The 18,326-nt window shown below is 38.6% G+C and overlaps 1 protein-coding gene across 16 annotated transcripts in view; it reads right to left on the minus strand.

The window, feature by feature from the left end:
• Nucleotides 1-18,165, minus strand: part of camk2b1 (calcium/calmodulin-dependent protein kinase (CaM kinase) II beta 1) — a 36,778-nt gene extending 18,613 nt beyond the window's left edge. For 7 of the 16 annotated variants that reach the window (XM_086075272.1, XM_086075269.1, XM_086075267.1 and 4 more), the window contains exons 1-13: nucleotides 17,849-18,163; nucleotides 16,566-16,660; nucleotides 14,854-14,913; nucleotides 14,697-14,751; nucleotides 13,475-13,540; nucleotides 8,090-8,162; nucleotides 6,615-6,717; nucleotides 5,641-5,724; nucleotides 5,452-5,546; nucleotides 4,008-4,130; nucleotides 3,840-3,923; nucleotides 3,200-3,242; nucleotides 598-693 (exon numbers count right to left, since the gene is read on the minus strand). In XM_086075272.1, the coding sequence (XP_085931398.1) occupies nucleotides 598-693; nucleotides 3,200-3,242; nucleotides 3,840-3,923; nucleotides 4,008-4,130; nucleotides 5,452-5,546; nucleotides 5,641-5,724; nucleotides 6,615-6,717; nucleotides 8,090-8,162; nucleotides 13,475-13,540; nucleotides 14,697-14,751; nucleotides 14,854-14,913; nucleotides 16,566-16,660; nucleotides 17,849-17,910 (1,039 nt within the window). In that variant the 5' untranslated portion in view covers nucleotides 17,911-18,163. Of the gene's footprint in view, nucleotides 1-597; nucleotides 694-3,199; nucleotides 3,243-3,839; nucleotides 3,924-4,007; nucleotides 4,131-5,451; nucleotides 5,547-5,640; nucleotides 5,725-6,614; nucleotides 6,718-8,089; nucleotides 8,163-13,474; nucleotides 13,541-14,696; nucleotides 14,752-14,853; nucleotides 14,914-16,565; nucleotides 16,661-17,848 lie in introns of all 16 variants that reach the window. The other 9 variants (XM_086075277.1, XM_086075275.1, XM_086075274.1 and 6 more) reach the window with 3 other exon arrangements.
• Nucleotides 18,166-18,326: the final 161 nt, after the last annotated feature.

Below are 18,326 nucleotides of genomic sequence, written 5' to 3' on the forward strand. Positions count from 1 at the left end.
GAATATATAAAAATAAAATAATTAGACAATGAAAAAACATTTGTTTAAGTAAAAACAAAATAAGAATATAAATTAAATAATATATAAATTAAAATAAATTTACCCCCCCCATTCTAAATCTAAATGCTTTCAAAAACAAAACTAAATTAAATATACATTATAAATTATCTCAAATTACAGCAAATTGATCAAATAATCATTTAAATTTATATTAATAGAAAAAATAAAATGAGTATGTATTTTTAATTACCTTGAATACAGCTAAAATTAAATTAAATGCTAATTAAATTATAAATACATAAAACATTAAAATTTTTATACTGCATTTAACAGTTGTGTGATGGCTAGGAATTTTGACTTGAAACGTCTTCATATGTTAATAAAAGGTATGCCATTATTTTGTATGGATGTATAAAAATTGTAAACGAGATGGAAGGCCTGCTAAAGATGCAAATGCAGAGATCGACATGGTCAGCCAACATGCTCTGAGCTCCCATGCTGAGATAGAGCGGGGGAAAAGAATTACAAAGACAAAAGAGTTAAAGGGGACGGGGGCAAGGAGGCGGCATGCCCACGGGTCGTGCCGCCGTGCGCTACCTTGTTCCACCAGCCCCGCGGCGGTACCCGCTGTGGTACCCGCGGTGACCGAGACCGGAACCACAGAGGCCGGAGCGGTGGTCTGCCTGCTGCCCACTGTCCACACCCGACCACGAACGCACACAGGTGGGAAAGAGAAAATTACGTGGCGAGGAAGGAAATGAACGTGACAGGAAGTGGGAGGGCAAAGAGAGTTGAACGTCCAATCACAAAGCGGGCGACAACGTTTGAGTGACACGCAAGACAACAACATCTGTCAGGTCAAAACGGTCAGAGAGAGAGAGAGAGAGAGAGAGAGAGAGAGAGAGATAGACATTTCTGACATGTTACGGATCAAACCAGTAACATAATCTAGTACTTTACATTTTTCACACAATTTGTCAATTTGAAATCAATCAATAAAGGGATGGAATTGTGATTGATTTATTAACAGAATAGTCCATTATTAAAATAATGATTTAGTTGCAGCTCTAACATATGCTGGCCATTGATATAATACGACAATTTCATTATTTCATATTTAGCATCTTCATTTTTTTTTTTTATTAAGACAGATATTATTTCTGTGTAGTCAAGTTTTTTTTGCATGTAAATAAATAAGTCATGGCATCCGCGTGGAAATGATCTTATTGAATCTAAAAGCAATAAGACTGCTCGCTCTGTGAAGTCAGGAGACTTGCCAATATATTAGGCACGCTTAATAGAAACATGGAAGGAACTGGAATTTGTGTCTCAAAATTGAGGTTTGTGTGAAGCGTGACTCATAAAATAACATGAGCTCAGGGAAGCCGTTGCATAAATGTGTCATATTTTCCAGAAAGGATGTTTCAAGGAGACATTTTATGGAAAAGTGACTTTTTAATGGCTTGTATGAAAATAGTTCTCGAAACTTTTGAGTCCAGGGGAGAAAATTATTTTCAAGGACCCTCTCATAATTCTAGACCAATAAAACCTAACTAACAGGTGTATTGTGCACTAAAAATGCCATAGTGGCTAAAAGTCATGAGGTGATGATAACAGATTCCTATTTTTAGAGGAAAAATAAAAGCTTTAATGTTATGAAAAAAGTTATCTTTCCATCTTTTGCCCAACTAGTTGCAAGACCCTAGCTTCGCCATGTCGTCATGGTAACAAAACCATACTCGCCATTGGCCGGGGTGAACGATCAGACATTATTACGACAGCTTGCAACTGTTTTGTGGAATAAAAAAAAATGCATATGTCACCATTTAAATGCATTGTTCATTCTCTCTCTGAATCTGAGCCACCTGACAATTATGATGTAGAGACACTTCCTGAGGAAGGCAAAGAGAAATGTGGTCAAGAGGGAAGAAGAAGAAAAAGTAGAAGACGGGCAGAGAGGCAGAAGTAGCACACAAACAACCCAAACCCGTACAACTACTGGGGGTCTTATTTTGGGAATACTTGGCTGTTATAAACCATAGCAGTTGACCATAATCCTCATTTTACAAAAAAAAAACAATGTTATAACTCCATTTTGTCTTCTATCACAGATACAGTATCTCACAGTTTTCTTATATTCGCTATGAGGTGTCGTATTAAACTTCCTACAATCAGTATGAGAAAGTGTGACAGCAATAACGACAAATTTAACACAGATGTATTTACCCCATTCACACCAGAGACCCTGTCATAAAAAAAATACTAATTGGGCCCAATTTGGACATTTTCATTGAAGGGTCAACTCACTTTTGTTTCCAGTGGTTTAGACTTAATTGGCTTTGTGTTTAGTTATTTTGTCTGGACATTAAATTGACAGTTACACAAGCTGTACAGTGACTACAGTGGAACCTTCAGTGTAACACAACCTATCAAAAGTCAGACCTTCCAAATGAAAGCTCGCAATATACTGACACATATCGACTTGTTCAGATCACATCAAGAGACTTAAATAACATTTTTTTCTGTATGGAAAAACTGTTGTTTTCTATAGAATGCCTGTTTTGTTAATCATTTTGAGCGTTTGGAACGGATTCATTGGATTTATATTATTTCCTAAGGGAAATACTAAATTGCTTCTCGTATGGTTTGGTTTTCGTCACACTTTCTGGGACAGATGAATCACAAAAACTTATACTGCAATTTAAATTGAAGTGGCATTTCTTCAGTATTTGTCCCATTAAACTTTTTGTGAGATACTGTATATCCACACAAATATGAGACAGAAGTCAGAGCCATTCAAGCAAGCTGCGAAAATGAAAACGAAGGTTACAGGAGGAAAAAAATCCCAGTCAATGTGATATTCATTCACAATTTAACAGCGATAAAGCGTATCAATAACGACATTTTTTTTCCCATCTGTGTGGGAAAGAGTCACCGGAAACTGTTTGGCACAAACATATCAGCTCACATGAAAAAAAAACACAGCACACGTGCGTGATTGGGTGTTTGCCGAGGAGCATGCCGACATTTTGCCATCGTCCGTTCTGAGTGACAATATTGAGGCAAGCGGTGGGATTGTCCTCCAAAATGGTGACATGATCCTCTCAAAGCCAAAGTGTAATCTGCTCTTTCTTAGTACAAGTCGAGCTCATGCACAGCTCTGCAAGTGGTGACTCGCTCGCGCGAGGACGAGACTTACCAGAGAAATTCCGAGAGACCAGCATGGTGGTGAGGATGGCTCCCTGGATAGGAGAACAACATTTAAATAAAAAAAGATTCAGGGAGAGCTGCTTTATACTTGATAAATGATCATTGTTAAAAACTGATATGAATAAAAATAAAATATATAAAAATTGAAATAAAAAAAATAGTTTAAAAAAACAGTAAAAATAAAAAAATAAAAATAAAAAACAGGTGACATACAAATATAACAAAATATCATCGGGTCTCCTGGTGTTCGGTTTAGGTGAACGGTATGAGATTTTTTTTTTCTAATAGGTTTTCTGGTGAGCTAACAAATACACACACGCACGCACGCACGCACGCACATACACATCCTCACCCACACACACAAAAAAAAAAATATATATATATATATATATATATATATTAAAAAAAAAATTAAAAAAAAATAAAAAGAGCAATGATGATGACATTTCCGAATGAACAATACTGAGCTCTTAAGAAAAACAAAACAAAACAAATATAACAAAATAAAATGTTTTTTTTTTAAATAAATGAATTGAACTCAAACTCAAAATGACAAGATGCACCAACTCATTCAGTTCACTTTTGTTTGTGGCATGGTGCGAAGAGGAATAATTAAGTGTGCGCCGAACCTTGAGTTTCCTCCTGGCATTGAACTTCTTCAGGCACTCCACCGTCTCCTGTCTGTGCATCATGGAAGCCACCGTGGAGCGTTGCTATAAAAACAAGTGCACAATTACAACCAGGCAAGGATTGATTTACAGTATACTTCAAGATGACGCGCTGTATGTGACACTTACGCAGACCCACGGGTGCTTGAGGGCCTCCTGGGCGGTGATCCTCTTGGCCGGGTTGATGGTCAGCATCTGATTGATCAGGTTTTTGGCCTCCGGGGTTACTGTATCCCACTCTGGAGAAGGGAACTAAAAGGCCACAGAAATCATGTCACTATAGAATGTGATCAAAATAAACAATGTGAGTCATTTTACATCCTTTTTTTTTTTTTAGCAACAGAGGAAGTGATCTCATGTCAAGCAATGTGTCTGGGTTCAGGTTAGAAGTCAGTACGTAATGTTACTCAAGTAGTTGGCACGCAGTTATAAAAAAAGAAGAAGAAAAAAAAAGTGGCCCGAGGGGAGGCTTCCACCCCCTAAAATATGAATGAGAGCGCCGAGTTACGTAAACGGCGGCCAAAAAAAGAAACAGCGGCACAGCTGGGAAGTGAGAAGGGAGAGGAAGCCAGACCAAAGGAAGTGAGTGGAAACATGAGAACATCAAAGTGGAGGAAACAGAGGAGAGAACATTTTGGAAAATACAACAAGCTTGCGGGAGGGATGATATTTCATTGAGCGTCCTACCAACCCACCTATTAAATTACCTACAGTATTTACCCATCCACCCGATTTCCGACCTACCAACCCACTTACTTTCCTACATACATACAACCTCCCTACTTACCCATCTACTGTCCTATCTATACATCCACTTTCAAAGCTACCTACTTTCCTACCTACCAACTCACCTACCGGCATACTTATTTACTAGGGGTGTGTCAAAGAAAAAAAATCTCATAAGAATCGCGATTCTCATTTAGCACAATTTTAAATGCCCCAATATCGATTTTATTAAAATTATTTTTATGCTGTCTTGCCCTTGTTTGTGTGTGCCTTTATTGGGAGCGCTGTTCATGTTGTACACGAAAAAGTCACAATCAAGTTATTCTAATAAAAGTTGTTGTTTTTTACAGCGTAAGAAGAGCATACGCCGATGAGCAATGTTAAGATGCTTCTCTGTATACATTCCTGAAGCGTTCTGTATGTTCTTTTCAGTGATAAAATTGCCGCAAATAACGCCGATAGCATTAGCGAGTCAGACTGGAGTAGATCATGACGATTCTTTGCACATCTATAAATTGAAGCAGAAATCGATTCGGAATCAAAAATTGATTCTGAATCGAATCGCAGACCCAAAAATCGGAATCGAATCAAATCATGAGACAGTCAAAGATTCCCACACCTATTATTTACCCACCTACCTATAGGATCTACCTACCAACCTCGATCTTTGCCTACTATAACCTACGACAGGAGGCAAGAGAAGAAGGAGAGGAGATAAAAGCAAAAGCTAGAAAGATAAGATGAGGAAACATTAAGGAAGCAAGGAGAGAGGAAATGAGAAAATGAACGGCAAAGGAAGTAAGAGAAGAAGAAGCATTTGAGAGAGGAGACGAGGTTGGGCTCTCACGTCGTAGGCCCCGGCCTTGATCTGCTGGTACAGCTTGTGTTGGTCTTCATCCCAGAAAGGAGGGTAACCCACCAGCAGGATGTACAGAATCACTCCTGGCACGCAAGCACACAAATACACACTACCTTGTAAGTGAAAAGATGTTGTGTCTTGTATGTAAAGCAGAGTGTGTTATTAATGTTAGCTCACCACAGGCCCAGATGTCCACAGGTTTGCCATATGCCTCCTTCCTTAGGACCTCAGGGGATAGGTACCCTGGTGTGCCAGCAAAGCCTACAGAGAAAAACATAAAGGAAATAATTGCAGAAACGACATTTACAGTTTTTTTGTAATGTTAAACTTATCATCCATTCAAAGCATGCAACATTCCATACACTTAACTGTACCTAAAATGGTGCCTTGCAACAACAACAAAAAGTATGTTGTTTTTCAGATTAGTTAATACTGTTAAAATGTGTCCACCAGATGGCGCTATTATTTCCACATTCAAAGCATGCAGCAACATTTCACACCGTTTGTGTCCCCACAAGGGTGCATTGCAACTGAAATGATAAGCAAGTGACGCTATTAATGTAAGTTGTGTTTACCAGATGGCACAGTTTTTTCTCTATTCAAAGCATGTAGCAACATTTTGCAAAATTTTTGCGCTTTGTCAACGATGCCTTGCCTCTTAAAATGTGTCGCTATTGATGTTAGCCAATGGTGTTTTTATATTTGTCTCGTAGTTAGCGCTATTTATTTTCCAATCAAAGCATTCAGCAATATTTTGCACACAATACAATCTACCTCACGGGTGTTTTGCTGCCTAAATAAAAATGGTGTGTCACTATTGATGTTAGACAATGGTGTGTTTATATTTGTACATCAGATTGCGCAATTTATTCACCAATCAAAGCATGCAGCAACATTTAACCCCATTTACTGTCTCCTACATGGGTGCATTGCTACTTAGTCTGTTTTACTATTGATATTGGACGATGGTGTGTTTAAAGGTGTCCACCAGATGGAGCTATTTTCGCTCCATTCAAAGCATGCAGCAACAATTCATATTGTTTATACTGTCTCATTAGTGTGCCTCACTACTGAAATGATGAAGTGTCATTATTGCTGCTGTGTAATGGTGTTTATGTGTCGTTGGTATCTTTTCCATTTTGTGTACCTACCAAACCAAGCCTGCTGGTCCCCTTGCACCTCGATGGCCAGGCCAAAGTCGGCCAGCTTCACCGCCGCGTTCTTGCATTTGCTGGCCAGGAGCAGGTTCTCTGGCTGCAGGGTTTGCACATGAACACATCAGACACAAAACACAAAGATGGATGCTATTTAAAGACATGACACATTTCTCTTCGTCCCCCCACCTTCCCCTACGCCTTCAATCTCGGTGGCCCAGATAATGTAGCGGGTCTCATTATTCCCTGTCAGAAGAGACTCTAATAATGGGCCTCTATCCCCACTTGGCCCCACTATTGTCTCTCTCTCTTGACATCACTGTCCTTTTTTTCCCCTCAACAAGAATAGGACCATCTCAAATCAGGCACTCTCAAAAGTCACATTTTAGCTCTGTTTGACTAATTTACCACAAATCGTCACTGGGGGTGTTTATTTACTCCAGATGGGAAGAAAGGGGTAGGGGTGTATCTATTCAGTGGGTGGTACTACTTTAGCAACAATGCAGAAAGACCATTTACCTACCTACGTAAGTGCCGCTGTTTTGGTTAGTAGTCACCTAATGTTAGCAATGCATAATGCAATATTATGGTAATTAATTAGACTAAGATTTAATTAGTTCATCAAAATTGACAAATTAGTTCATAATTATTTTACTACCTAACTATTACAAATATATATTTTAACTAATTATTTGTTTCCATTACATACTTGGGTAATTAATAATGGCATGTTATTAATAAAATTTAAAAATTAGTAAAGCACAGCTTTATTATTTAAGTAAACTATTACACATACACATTAACCAATAGGTTTTTCATAAAATAATTGTCTAATATAATTTAATTTAATTTATTTAATATTTTTAAATGTATATTAGAAAAAGAGTGAACTGCCATTAGTAAGCTATTCAAAAATACATTTTAGCCATAGACCTTTATTTTATGAAATACTTGATACAATTATAATTAAACTAAACTAAGTAAATGTAAATGGTTAATTAATGCATTATTAAACTATTATACATGCATATTTTAATAGTTTATTTTATTTGTTTAACAAATTGGGTAATTATTATAATGAAATGTATTCATTCATTAAAAATTAAAACTGAATTATTTTATCATTAATTTGTGAATTATGTTGTGATTAAAGTAAATTATTAAACATACACAAATACTTAATTACAAATAATGTAATTATTGCTTAGTTTCTTTTTTTAAATGAGTAAATAATCATTTCATTATTAAACTATTTTTAAATGAGTAAATTACTATTTTATTCATAAAATAAATAAAACGGCATCATTCCCACATGTTACTGGCCCTTGAGCACAAATGTTTGCCCAACCCTGCTCTACAAGTTCCGATGCCCAACACAACAAGAAGGGGCCAGAGGAACTTGTGGCTTTAGTAATTTTGCGTTGCAAAAACTGAATGTTCCCCGCAAAAACAGGGACTCCCCCGTTACTCACCTTCAGGTCTCGGTGCACAACGCCCATTTGATGGCAATGAAGCACGGCCTCCAGGATCTGCTGGATGCAGTGGCTGGAAGCAAAAACAACAAAAACATGACTTTGACATTTGTCATTAACATTGTGTATAACAAACAGAGAACATGATTTATGGAAAACAACAAAAACATCTCCAACAATACATATTGTTACAAAAGATATAGTGCTCTAAATGTATATACTATATAGGTCTGTAAATTGCCTGGACGAATCCAGCTGTGGGAGACGCTGACTGATATACACACGCATGCACACGCGCACACACAGGCCAACACACACTGTTGTGGATGTGACACTGGGTGTAAACTAAAGCTAGGCCATGCATGTGATTGCTGCACACTGAGACCTAAGATGGAATCTCGTCTTTCTATCTATCTATATCTGTCTGTCTAACTACCACAGATAGTGTTTTCGAGGAAGAACTGACATTATTGCAAAGGTGAGGGCCATAAATTCCAATCCCTTGTGTCCTTTTCGGAAGGTCTGCCGACAAATTGATGACACCGAGTGCAGAAACATTAACACGAGAGTGAGTTGTTGGAAAATTCAGCCCCCGTAGCCAGTTTCACAGAATGCCATGAAACTTTATTGGCGTGTCTATTATGAGTAGACCCACAAAAAAAAGTCTAAAAAATATATATATGAAAAAAACAAGACAAAAAAGACACAGAAAGTCCACAATTTTTGTTTGATACTTGTTCAGCAGCGCCCTCTAGAATTTTATTTTGAAATTCAGCCCTCAAAGCCAGTTTCACTTAACATGGAAATTTAAAAAAAAAAAAAAAAGTCTTAAATCATTATGATTAGAAGTGGCTTGTTTCTTTCATCAGTGTGTAGCATATTGAACCAAACTGTACCACTTAGTGGTACAAAGTGCAGTGTTACATTTGGTAGTGGGTTGCTTAGTTGTTCAAGTGGGCAACACGCTGTGATTCATTGAGGCACGGCATCTATTAGGGCGGAGGAAGCTATTTGAGGGCGCAAGCTAAATGGAACGCTTATGTATCGGATGAAAGTGATTCACGGAGGATGCGGAGAACTGGTGCCAGGCTATTTTTCCAGCGCTACACGGAAAGAGATATGTGCTGTGTGTGTGTGTGTGTGTGTGTGTGTGTGTATGTGCGCACAAGGTGCACTGAGCGAGTGTAATGTGCAGAATATGTGACTAATAGCGGGCGCTCAGAGACACACAGCCTGCAGATTCACACCCACAGAGTGTCTAGTGAGTGGGAGGACTGAGAGAGAGAGCTGTGCGTGTATGTGAGAGTGTGTGTGCGCGTGCGTACGTGTGTGTGTGTCAACATGCACCAATCTCCATTTTTTAACGAGGACCAACCCTGAAATCTTCCTGCACATCCTCATCATTTTACGTCCTGCTATCTATCTATAAGGCATAACATAATAAACAACATACACTATTTGGACTATTTTTTAGTGCAAATAAATCGCCATTTTGAGCATGAAATTTGCCTTAGAAGAAAGTGAAAGTCCGCAGTTGTGGTAATTTTAGGGTCATTTCAGCGACTAACTCATCCTACCAGAGAGTATTTCTGAACAATCCAACCCCGAAGACAGTTTTCACCTAGCAACATAAAATTTGGTCGCCGTGTCTATCGGGCAGTCGGCCACAAAAAGCCTCAAGATCCCATTTCCAAAAAAACATAAAAAGTCTGCCATTTTGTCTTGAAGTGGCAATCTTTGGGTCAATTTAGCAATTTTCCCAGGTGTCCTTAACGACCTACGGAGCCCCTCTGGTGCCAATGTATGAAAAAAAAATTGGGTACAGATTAGCAAACTGTGGGGACAGATTAGCGAACTGTGGGTACAGATTGGCGAACTGTGGGTACAGATTAGCGAACTGTGGTTACATATTAGCAAACTGTGGTTACATATTAGCAAACTGTGGGTAGAGATTAGCAAACTGTGGGTACATATTAGCAAACTGTGGGTACAGATTAGCGAACTGTGGGTACAGATTAGCGAACTGTGGGTACAGATTAGCGAACTGTGGGTACAGATTAGCGAACTGTGGGTACAGATTAGCGAACTGTGGGTACAGATTAGCGAACTGTGGGTACAGATTAGCGAACTGTGAGCACAGATTAGTGAACTGTGGGTACAGATTAGCGAACTGTGGGTACAGATTAGCAAACTGTGGGTACATATTAGCAAATTGTGGGTACATATTAGCAAACTGTGGGTACAGATTAGCAAACTGTGGGTACAGATTAGTAAACTGTGGGGACAGATTAGCAAACTGTGGGGACAGATCAGCAAACTGTGGTGACAGATTAGTAAACTTTAAAAAAAATGTCTCAAGAAGTCATGCCAGGGACGACACAGTACGTCTTCCATTTTGGTTGTAAGTGGCTATTTTAGCCTCATTTTGTATTACTAAAGTTTTGAATTGCCAGGAGTCTTTTGTAAATGAAAATGTCCAACACATTTTGTCCAAATGCTACCAAATTTTAACCAAGTTTACTAGAAAGATGCAATAGTGACAATCTTGACACACCAATTTCCTTCCAACTCTGTTTAATGACACAAGGGTCTTCCCCCAAAACTGTTCCTCACAAATCAGAAGCAAACAGCCATTAAAAAAAAATGAGGCAGGGCTCTCATCCAAATGATGACAGATTCATTAAAAGAGGTGTGTCATTCCATTCCATACCATTCATGTCATTTCACACCATCACAACCACCGGTGTTGGGTGACACAGTGACATAATTTTGACATTTCAATTGCACCAAAAGCTCCTAAAAATATACCTTTATAACAAGTTGAACCCATAAGAGGTCTTTAAAATAGCACCATTGATAAATTGAACCCTAACCACAAAAATTGCCACCTTCCCAAAAACAAACTTCCGTTGTTTCTTTTTTTCTCTTCAGTGTTGATTCTGAGGCTTTTGTTAGTAAATATGTAAAAGCTAACAGCTAGCTAACTCCACGGCTAACACTACGGTTTTATGGAACTGTTTGCGTTGGCGGAAGCAAATAAAAACACACACCAAACCATTAGTTGTTGTCACTTGCAAGAGAATAAAAGATGTGAAATGTTGCTGCATGCTTTGAATGGGGGAAGTAGCGCCATCTGTCGGATGAATATAAGCACACCATTATCAAACATGGATAGCGACAGAATTATTTTAGTAGCAAGACACTCTTGAGGGAAACGGTAAAATGTGTGAAATGTTGCTGCATGCTTTGAATGGGAGGCAAGCAGATTTGAGATATATTCATGTAATACAGCCAAAATGGCTTAAAAAGAGCCAAACCAAAAATAATCAACCATGTGCCCCCTAGTGGAGAAAAAAAACTAGCAGATTTATAGTAAGTGTGTCAAACATTGAGGAGCAAGTGATTCTGACAAGATGTGATGGAGAACAGTTGCAGGTTTCACTGCATGTGTGTATGTGTGTGTGCGTGCGTGCGTGCGTGTGTGATTTAGACTAATTATCACCGCTAATTAAAGTCCCACTTCCCGCTGGTCTCCAAGGGAGCGGGTGGGTGGCGGGAAGGGAACTGGCCTTGATGACTGACATTAAGAAGATGTGAGGTGGAGGTTTGGGCGTAGGAGGGGGACGTTCAGTACCTCAGCTGCTACACTAAAAGATGACATTTGATTCAAAAAGCTTTAAAAAAATAGAATGTTAAGTAACAAGTAGCTGTTGAAGCTGGTTATAGTTGTTGTTGTTATAGTTATGTATAGTTGTTGTTTGCAAATGTTGCTATAAATCCAATTGTTTTCCCATGTGTGAGTATTCAGATATTAGCCGTCTGGGATTATTTGCATGTTCAGATGTTTGTGTTTCGGATGCTAACGTTGTCATGCACTCATAATGTTTGCATATTTAAATACATTGATTTTTTTTTATGTTAGCATTTTCATTTTTTTTTTGCATTTTCGAATGTTTATGTTTCTAAATGTTGGTAATTTTCAAACAAATGTGTTTTTTAAAGTGAGCATTTCCGAATGTTTGAATTTCCAAATATTAGTATTTTTATATTCAAAATGTTTGTTTGCCTTTAAAAAAAAATTTGCATTTATGTATGTTTTCATTTGCGATTGTTGGGAATTCTTAAATGTTTGGTTATGTTGTGTATGTTTCCAAAGGAATATGTTTTGAAATGTTTGAGTTTTCAAATTGCTGCATTTGTGAAAGTTTTGTCAGGTTGACGCTTGTGCTACAATAAGAAATCCGAAGAAACAGTATCGGCAGCGCTTGTCTGCCTTCAGTGCGGGACAATCCTCAATAAAACAAAGACGTTTACTGGAAAGAGTGGTCTGTCTTCATTAAATTTAATGGAGCAAACTAATGGCACTAAGTGAGCTTTAATAAGTCGACTGCGCACTAATCAACTGTTCGCCTTCACTCGTGCTCTCTCTTCCGCTGCCATGATTTAACTTATCAGAACCGAAAATGCAAAATTTCAATATTTGCTGCCATAGCGCAAAGCGAGTCGTTCATTAATTGGCAATTAGCGGCTATCTTTTTCTGCAACGTTGGGACTTTTTTTTTTTTTTCCTTCTTCACTTTCACCGGCTTCGAATGGTGAAGTGTCAAATTCGCGCGCGCTTGAACCTCCGCCGACTATCTGTCAAGTGGGTCGAGTCTGCCTGTGAGACAGCACCTAAATGGTGGGAGGGAAATATATAAAGCAGCATGGGTGGAGAGAAAAAAGAAGAGGAAGCTAATTTAAACTATTCCCAATGAAAAAATAAGATGTTGGTAGTAAAAGCTCCTGATATTAACAATATGTAACGTAAACCTGACTTATTAATAGCTTGTATACAAATGTAGAGAGCACCCACCTTTTTTTTGTTGTGGAACTCACCTCAGCTATTCGCTGAAAATCTCACTTATTTGCACATTTTGTGCTCTTTCACTCTGAAAACAGTTGGGTCAAAAATAACCCAACTTTTGGACTGATCCTCTTCAAGTCAAAAAATTGGTCTTTTAGTATAAAAATTGGGTCATTTTGTATAAAACAACACAGGAAGTTGGGTCAAATTGACCCATGAAGTGAATCGGCCCATTTTTTATCCATAATTGTGTTACTTTTGACCCATCTGATTTTAGAGTGTTCTTTCTGGCTTCCTGTTTTGTCTCCCACTTTTGGTTATTGTTTTTTTTTCTTCTCTTTGACAGTTTGTAACAGTTAAATGACTTTTGTTTCGTTCCATTTCAAAACGTTCACATGAAGAAGAAAAAAATAAATATATTGCATCAATTGAGGCAAAATGGGATTAGTGCATGCGGCACAGGTGCATAATCCACTCTCAACGAGTTTGCTGGCTAAAGAAGCGGGGGGGGGGGGTTGTATTGAAGGTGTCCTTCCTACCTGGCGTCAGCTTCACTGTAGTACTCTCGAGCTACGATGTCCTCAAATAATTCACCTCCGGTCACCCTGCATGGCGACACACACACAACACATACACATTTTTATACACACTTATAACACACACACACAAGAACAGTGTGTCTGATTTCTTGCTTCATCCCCTTCCCCAACCCACACGGTAACCATGGAAACTAGAAGGGGATCACACAGAGAGATGGATGCGGACTGCGTGGGAGTGGGTACGAGTATTGGGGGGGGACGTGGGAAAGAGTTATGTAATTGTTTATGAAGGGAAAAGAGGGGGAGGAAGGAGGAGAGGAGAAACGGGATGGAGGAGAAGAAACAAGAGCAGAGGACAGCGGCGAGGGAATGAGGAGACAATGAGAAAAAAACGAGTGGAGATGAAATGAGAGAAACAAAAGAGGAAAACGGGAGGTGAGGGACAAAAGTAAAAAAATGAGAAAACAAGAAAAGGAGAAAAAAGAAGGAACAGTTGGAAGAAATGAGATGATGGAATAAGAGGAGAGGAAATGAGAAGAGGACAGCAGAAAATAGAAGATGATGAGAAGATCCATCCATCCATCCATGTTCTCGCTTGAAACGAGAACAAAAAACTAGAGAAGACAAAACAAGAGGAACAAATGAAAAGAGGAAACAAAATTAGAAAATGGCAAAGAGAAACGGGGAAAAGAGATGAGAAAAATGAAAAGAGAAAACAGGAGTAGACGAAAAGAGACAAGGAAACAAGTTGGGGAAACATGAAAAGAGGAAAAAGGAGCAGAAAAGAAGTTGAGAAGAAAATGAGAAGAACAAAGAAAAAGAGAAGAAATGGGAAGAGGAAACAAGAAACAGGGAAATGTGAAGAGGAGGCAAAATGTTAGGAAAGGAGGCAAAAAAATCGAGCAGAGGAAACATGAGGGGAAGAAATGAGAAGAAGGAGACAGGAAAGGAAATGATGAGACAAAAATAATTGAAAGTTGAAGCAGCAAAAGCGGGAAATAGAAAGGAAATGAGAAGAGGGAGTGAATAAGAGGACATAAATGAGAAAAAGGAAACTGGAGTGAGCAAAAAAAGAAAAGGAGGCAAGAGTAGAAGAAAGGGAAGGAAAAGAAGAGAGAAGAACGAATGAGAAGAAAATGGGGATGAAGCAGAAGGAATGGAAGAGAGACAAGAACCTTGACCTTTAACCTTTCCTCCCATAAAAAGGAACGTTGCGACTTACAAGTCAAAGAGCAGATAATGGAAGCCCTCCTCTGATATGCTGTCATGAAGACGAACTGCAACAAAACACAAATACGCCATTTGTTCATTGGTCGCAACAACAATCAATATCATAACGCGCGCGTGTGAACGCGTGTGCGTGCGTCCTCACTCCTCACCGATGTTGGCATGTTTGAGCAGGCGACAGATGCGAGCCTCTCGTTCCAGCTTCTGGTGATCTGACAAAATAAACAAAATAATTTTAAAAAAAGACATCTTGTAATTGAGGCAATTTGAATTCATGCCATGTTTTTAACATAATGGCCGCCGTGACTGTCAATCAAATACAAGTCCTGCCACTTTAAACTTTTTTTTTTTTTTTTTTTTTTTTTTTTTTTTTTTTTTACATTGTGTAGTTGGATGTAGCTGTAAATTAAGCGAACTTAAAGGTAGAAAAATTCTACTGAATTGTTCAGGAAGTGAATTTCTATAGGTTGGCAGCTCTGCACCACGCATCTAACATATACAAAATCACAAAGCCATGTCACATAAACGACGTGGAGAGATTCTCGATCATGGAGTTTTTTTTGTCACATCTCAATCATGATGGCGTAACCTCGCGTGGGGCCTCAAGGAGCCAATCACGGCAGATTAGCCGGTTAGCCTCCCGCTAATAGCGGCAGGATAATCTGGCATGGATTTAATCTCATTAAAAGACGCTCGCTGCACTGACATGGGGGAGGGGGGCGAGGGGGGTGGGGTTGATATCACAGCGGTGATGGCACACTCCCAACCAACCTCCGGGCCTCGCTACGCCACCACCCGTGACAGCCCAAAAATGAGCGGCGAGCGTCAGGGCCATTTCAGTCCGAAGAGAACAAAAGACGGTCAGTCAATTAGGACTTAATTGGCATCCGCGCAGATTCAGTGGAGTTGGTTTCGTTTACGCCATTTGTTGGTTACTGGTGTTTGCTAACATTAGCGGCCATCGCTAGCAAAGGATCTGTATTGGCAGTTGGAAAAATGCACTTGATTAAAGTCCGTATTGACTAATCAGAGGGGATAACTCACACGGGGCATCGCAACACAACATCAACGCAGTCGCTTTAGAAGATAAACAAGCACAAGAATATCTTGTTCTTGCACTGTACGCTCTTTTAGTATTTTTAGCACGTTATTTTGTATTTCTTTACTTTGCTTTTAACTCATTACTGCTTTTATACAGTATGTTGTACTTTTCATCAAATATTAGAGAATAATTTGAATGTTTTTAAACAAAACTCCCAATGACAACAGTATTTTTTCCCAAAGATAAAAATTTAATTTTTGTTCAAATGCACAGTTCCAAAACCTTACTATTGTCAAAAGCTATTTCAATCAAAAACATCTTAACAGGTCAACTCTTATTTGACAGCAGTTTGGAAATTCTTGCATCGAAGGAACTTGTGAGTTTTTAGTTTTTCTGCTTGAATTTCCTTTCAGGATGTCAGAATAGCCTCCAAGAGCTGCTGTTTGGATAACTGGAACTCCTGTTGCTGATAAAAGGGCAACAACATGGGCTAAGTCCAAAATCAGTACATTTGGAAAATTACCAACATTTGAGGAAAAACACAATTTCGGTAAAAACAAGTGCCTGGAAGAAGTAATCACAGCTATATAAATCACTTTCCTGCATAAAGGAAAAAAAATAGTTTTCCCACTCTATTATTGTTCTGAATGGCTCGATATTCGCTTCACAAACTAGATCAAAAATCTGGAGAAAGAAGCAATACAGTATACACACTACGTGTCAGACCGAGTAGCTAAAATTGTCACTCCATAACAAACATTTAATACGTTTCATGTTGAACATAGAAAAGCTGACACATGACACATGACAGGTAATTCTTACCTCTGGCGGATAATTTTTTGGTGTTGATGATTTTGGCCGCATATTCCTGTCCCGTGCACAGCTTCATGCATCGACGCACCACTGAAAAGGCGCCCCTGGAAACAAAACAAAACAAAACATTATACTACATATTTACTCAGAAAAAAAAGCTTATTTCTATTTCCACTACTGTATTTTCTATTAGGAAAAAAATATTTGAGAGGTTTACAGAAGTGAAAATATCTCAAGAAAAAACTGTGATTATGTCATATATTCTTCAGAAAAGAGTTGAATAATGAAATTCAACAAAGAGTACATTTTCTGGAGAAAAAAACATCCCATACTGTTCATGCAAAGGTTGTATATTTTCAAGGAAAAAAGTATATTTTGGTTTTTAAAAAACAAAACAAAATCAAAAGTGTAATACTTTCTAAAAGGAAAAAAAAAAAGTGTGATATTTTCTATAAACAGCATCACACTTTTTGGAGGGGATAAAGTGTTATATTGTCCAGATTTTTTTTTATCATTATATCTATGAAAATATATTGGTATATTTTTGAGAAAACGTAGAACATAATTTCTACAAATATAATTTTGCGGAAAAATAATTTCTATCAAAACATGCTCTACTTTTGAAAGAAAAAAACTACAATATTTTCTATGACAATAATATGAGGGTGTAGAATATTTTCATTTTCATGAAATACGTATATTTTTATATACACTGCATATATAAATATGTTGTGAATTTCCCAGAAGTAGAAATTTTTCAATTAAAAGATATTGTATTTGTATGGGAAAATATGTTCTATACAAAGTATCATTTGAAAATATCAATTTAAAAACATAGGCAGTATTGGACAAAAAAAATAATATATATATATATATATTAATATCTAAATAAGTCGCATATGTGAGGGAAGAAAAGCTGCTTGTTTGCCAAATAAACATTTTTAAATAAAATCCTAAAAACCTGATCATCTACTCACGACTCGATTACGACTTACAAATTATCAAGAGTAACATTTCATGCAGCAAAAGTGGCGCAGCACATTCGTCTTTTGTTTACATTCTTCAAATGTGTTTTGAGAGTCATTCACGAAACGCATCCATATGCGCGTGCACGCAAAACAACCGCGCGCGCGTTGTCACACGCACGCCCACGCATACGCTGGCTCTGGAGCTCCGCGAGTCGACTATTAGTCCGACTCGTCCCCGCAGCCCACATGCAGCCGAGGGGCGGCGTTTGGGCAGCGTGGACGACGGTCGCCGAGCTCCGAAGGCTGTGTCCGGTTCTTACTCACTTGCCAAGCTCCTCGTACAACTGATACTCGTCCGTGAATCTTGTACAGGTTGTCGTAGCCATGTTTCCCGCTTCTCCTTCTTCTCCGTCTTCTTCTTGTTTGCCTCCCCGCCTCCGGTAAAATGTCCTTTTTCGGCCGGTGAAGTAAGGGGAAACGCAACAGGTCCGCCCAGTAGCCACGGAAAAGTAAAGTCGTCCGGCACTTGGGGAAGAGGCGAGGCCGAGTGAGGGCGACGTTTAATCGGGAAACACCGAGCGGAGCACGGAAAGTCTCTTCCTCCCTCCCTCCCTCTCTCTCTCTCTCTCGGTTTGACAGCTCGCTCGCTCGACCAGCTCCCCTTAGTCAAGTTGAAGCAAACTTCCGGTTCCGACTTTCAGAGACGTCAAAATAAGAGTTTATTTTGTGTTCATTTAACAAAGTCACTTTTTCTCGTTTTTTATTACTTTTTTGAACTTAACAAATGTATGTTTCAATAAAC

Source organism: Leptonotus elevatus, chromosome 5 (genome assembly GCF_054856555.1).
Source record: "Leptonotus elevatus isolate MCC_2025b chromosome 5, RoL_Lele_1.0, whole genome shotgun sequence".
NCBI lineage: Eukaryota > Metazoa > Chordata > Actinopteri > Syngnathiformes > Syngnathidae > Leptonotus > Leptonotus elevatus.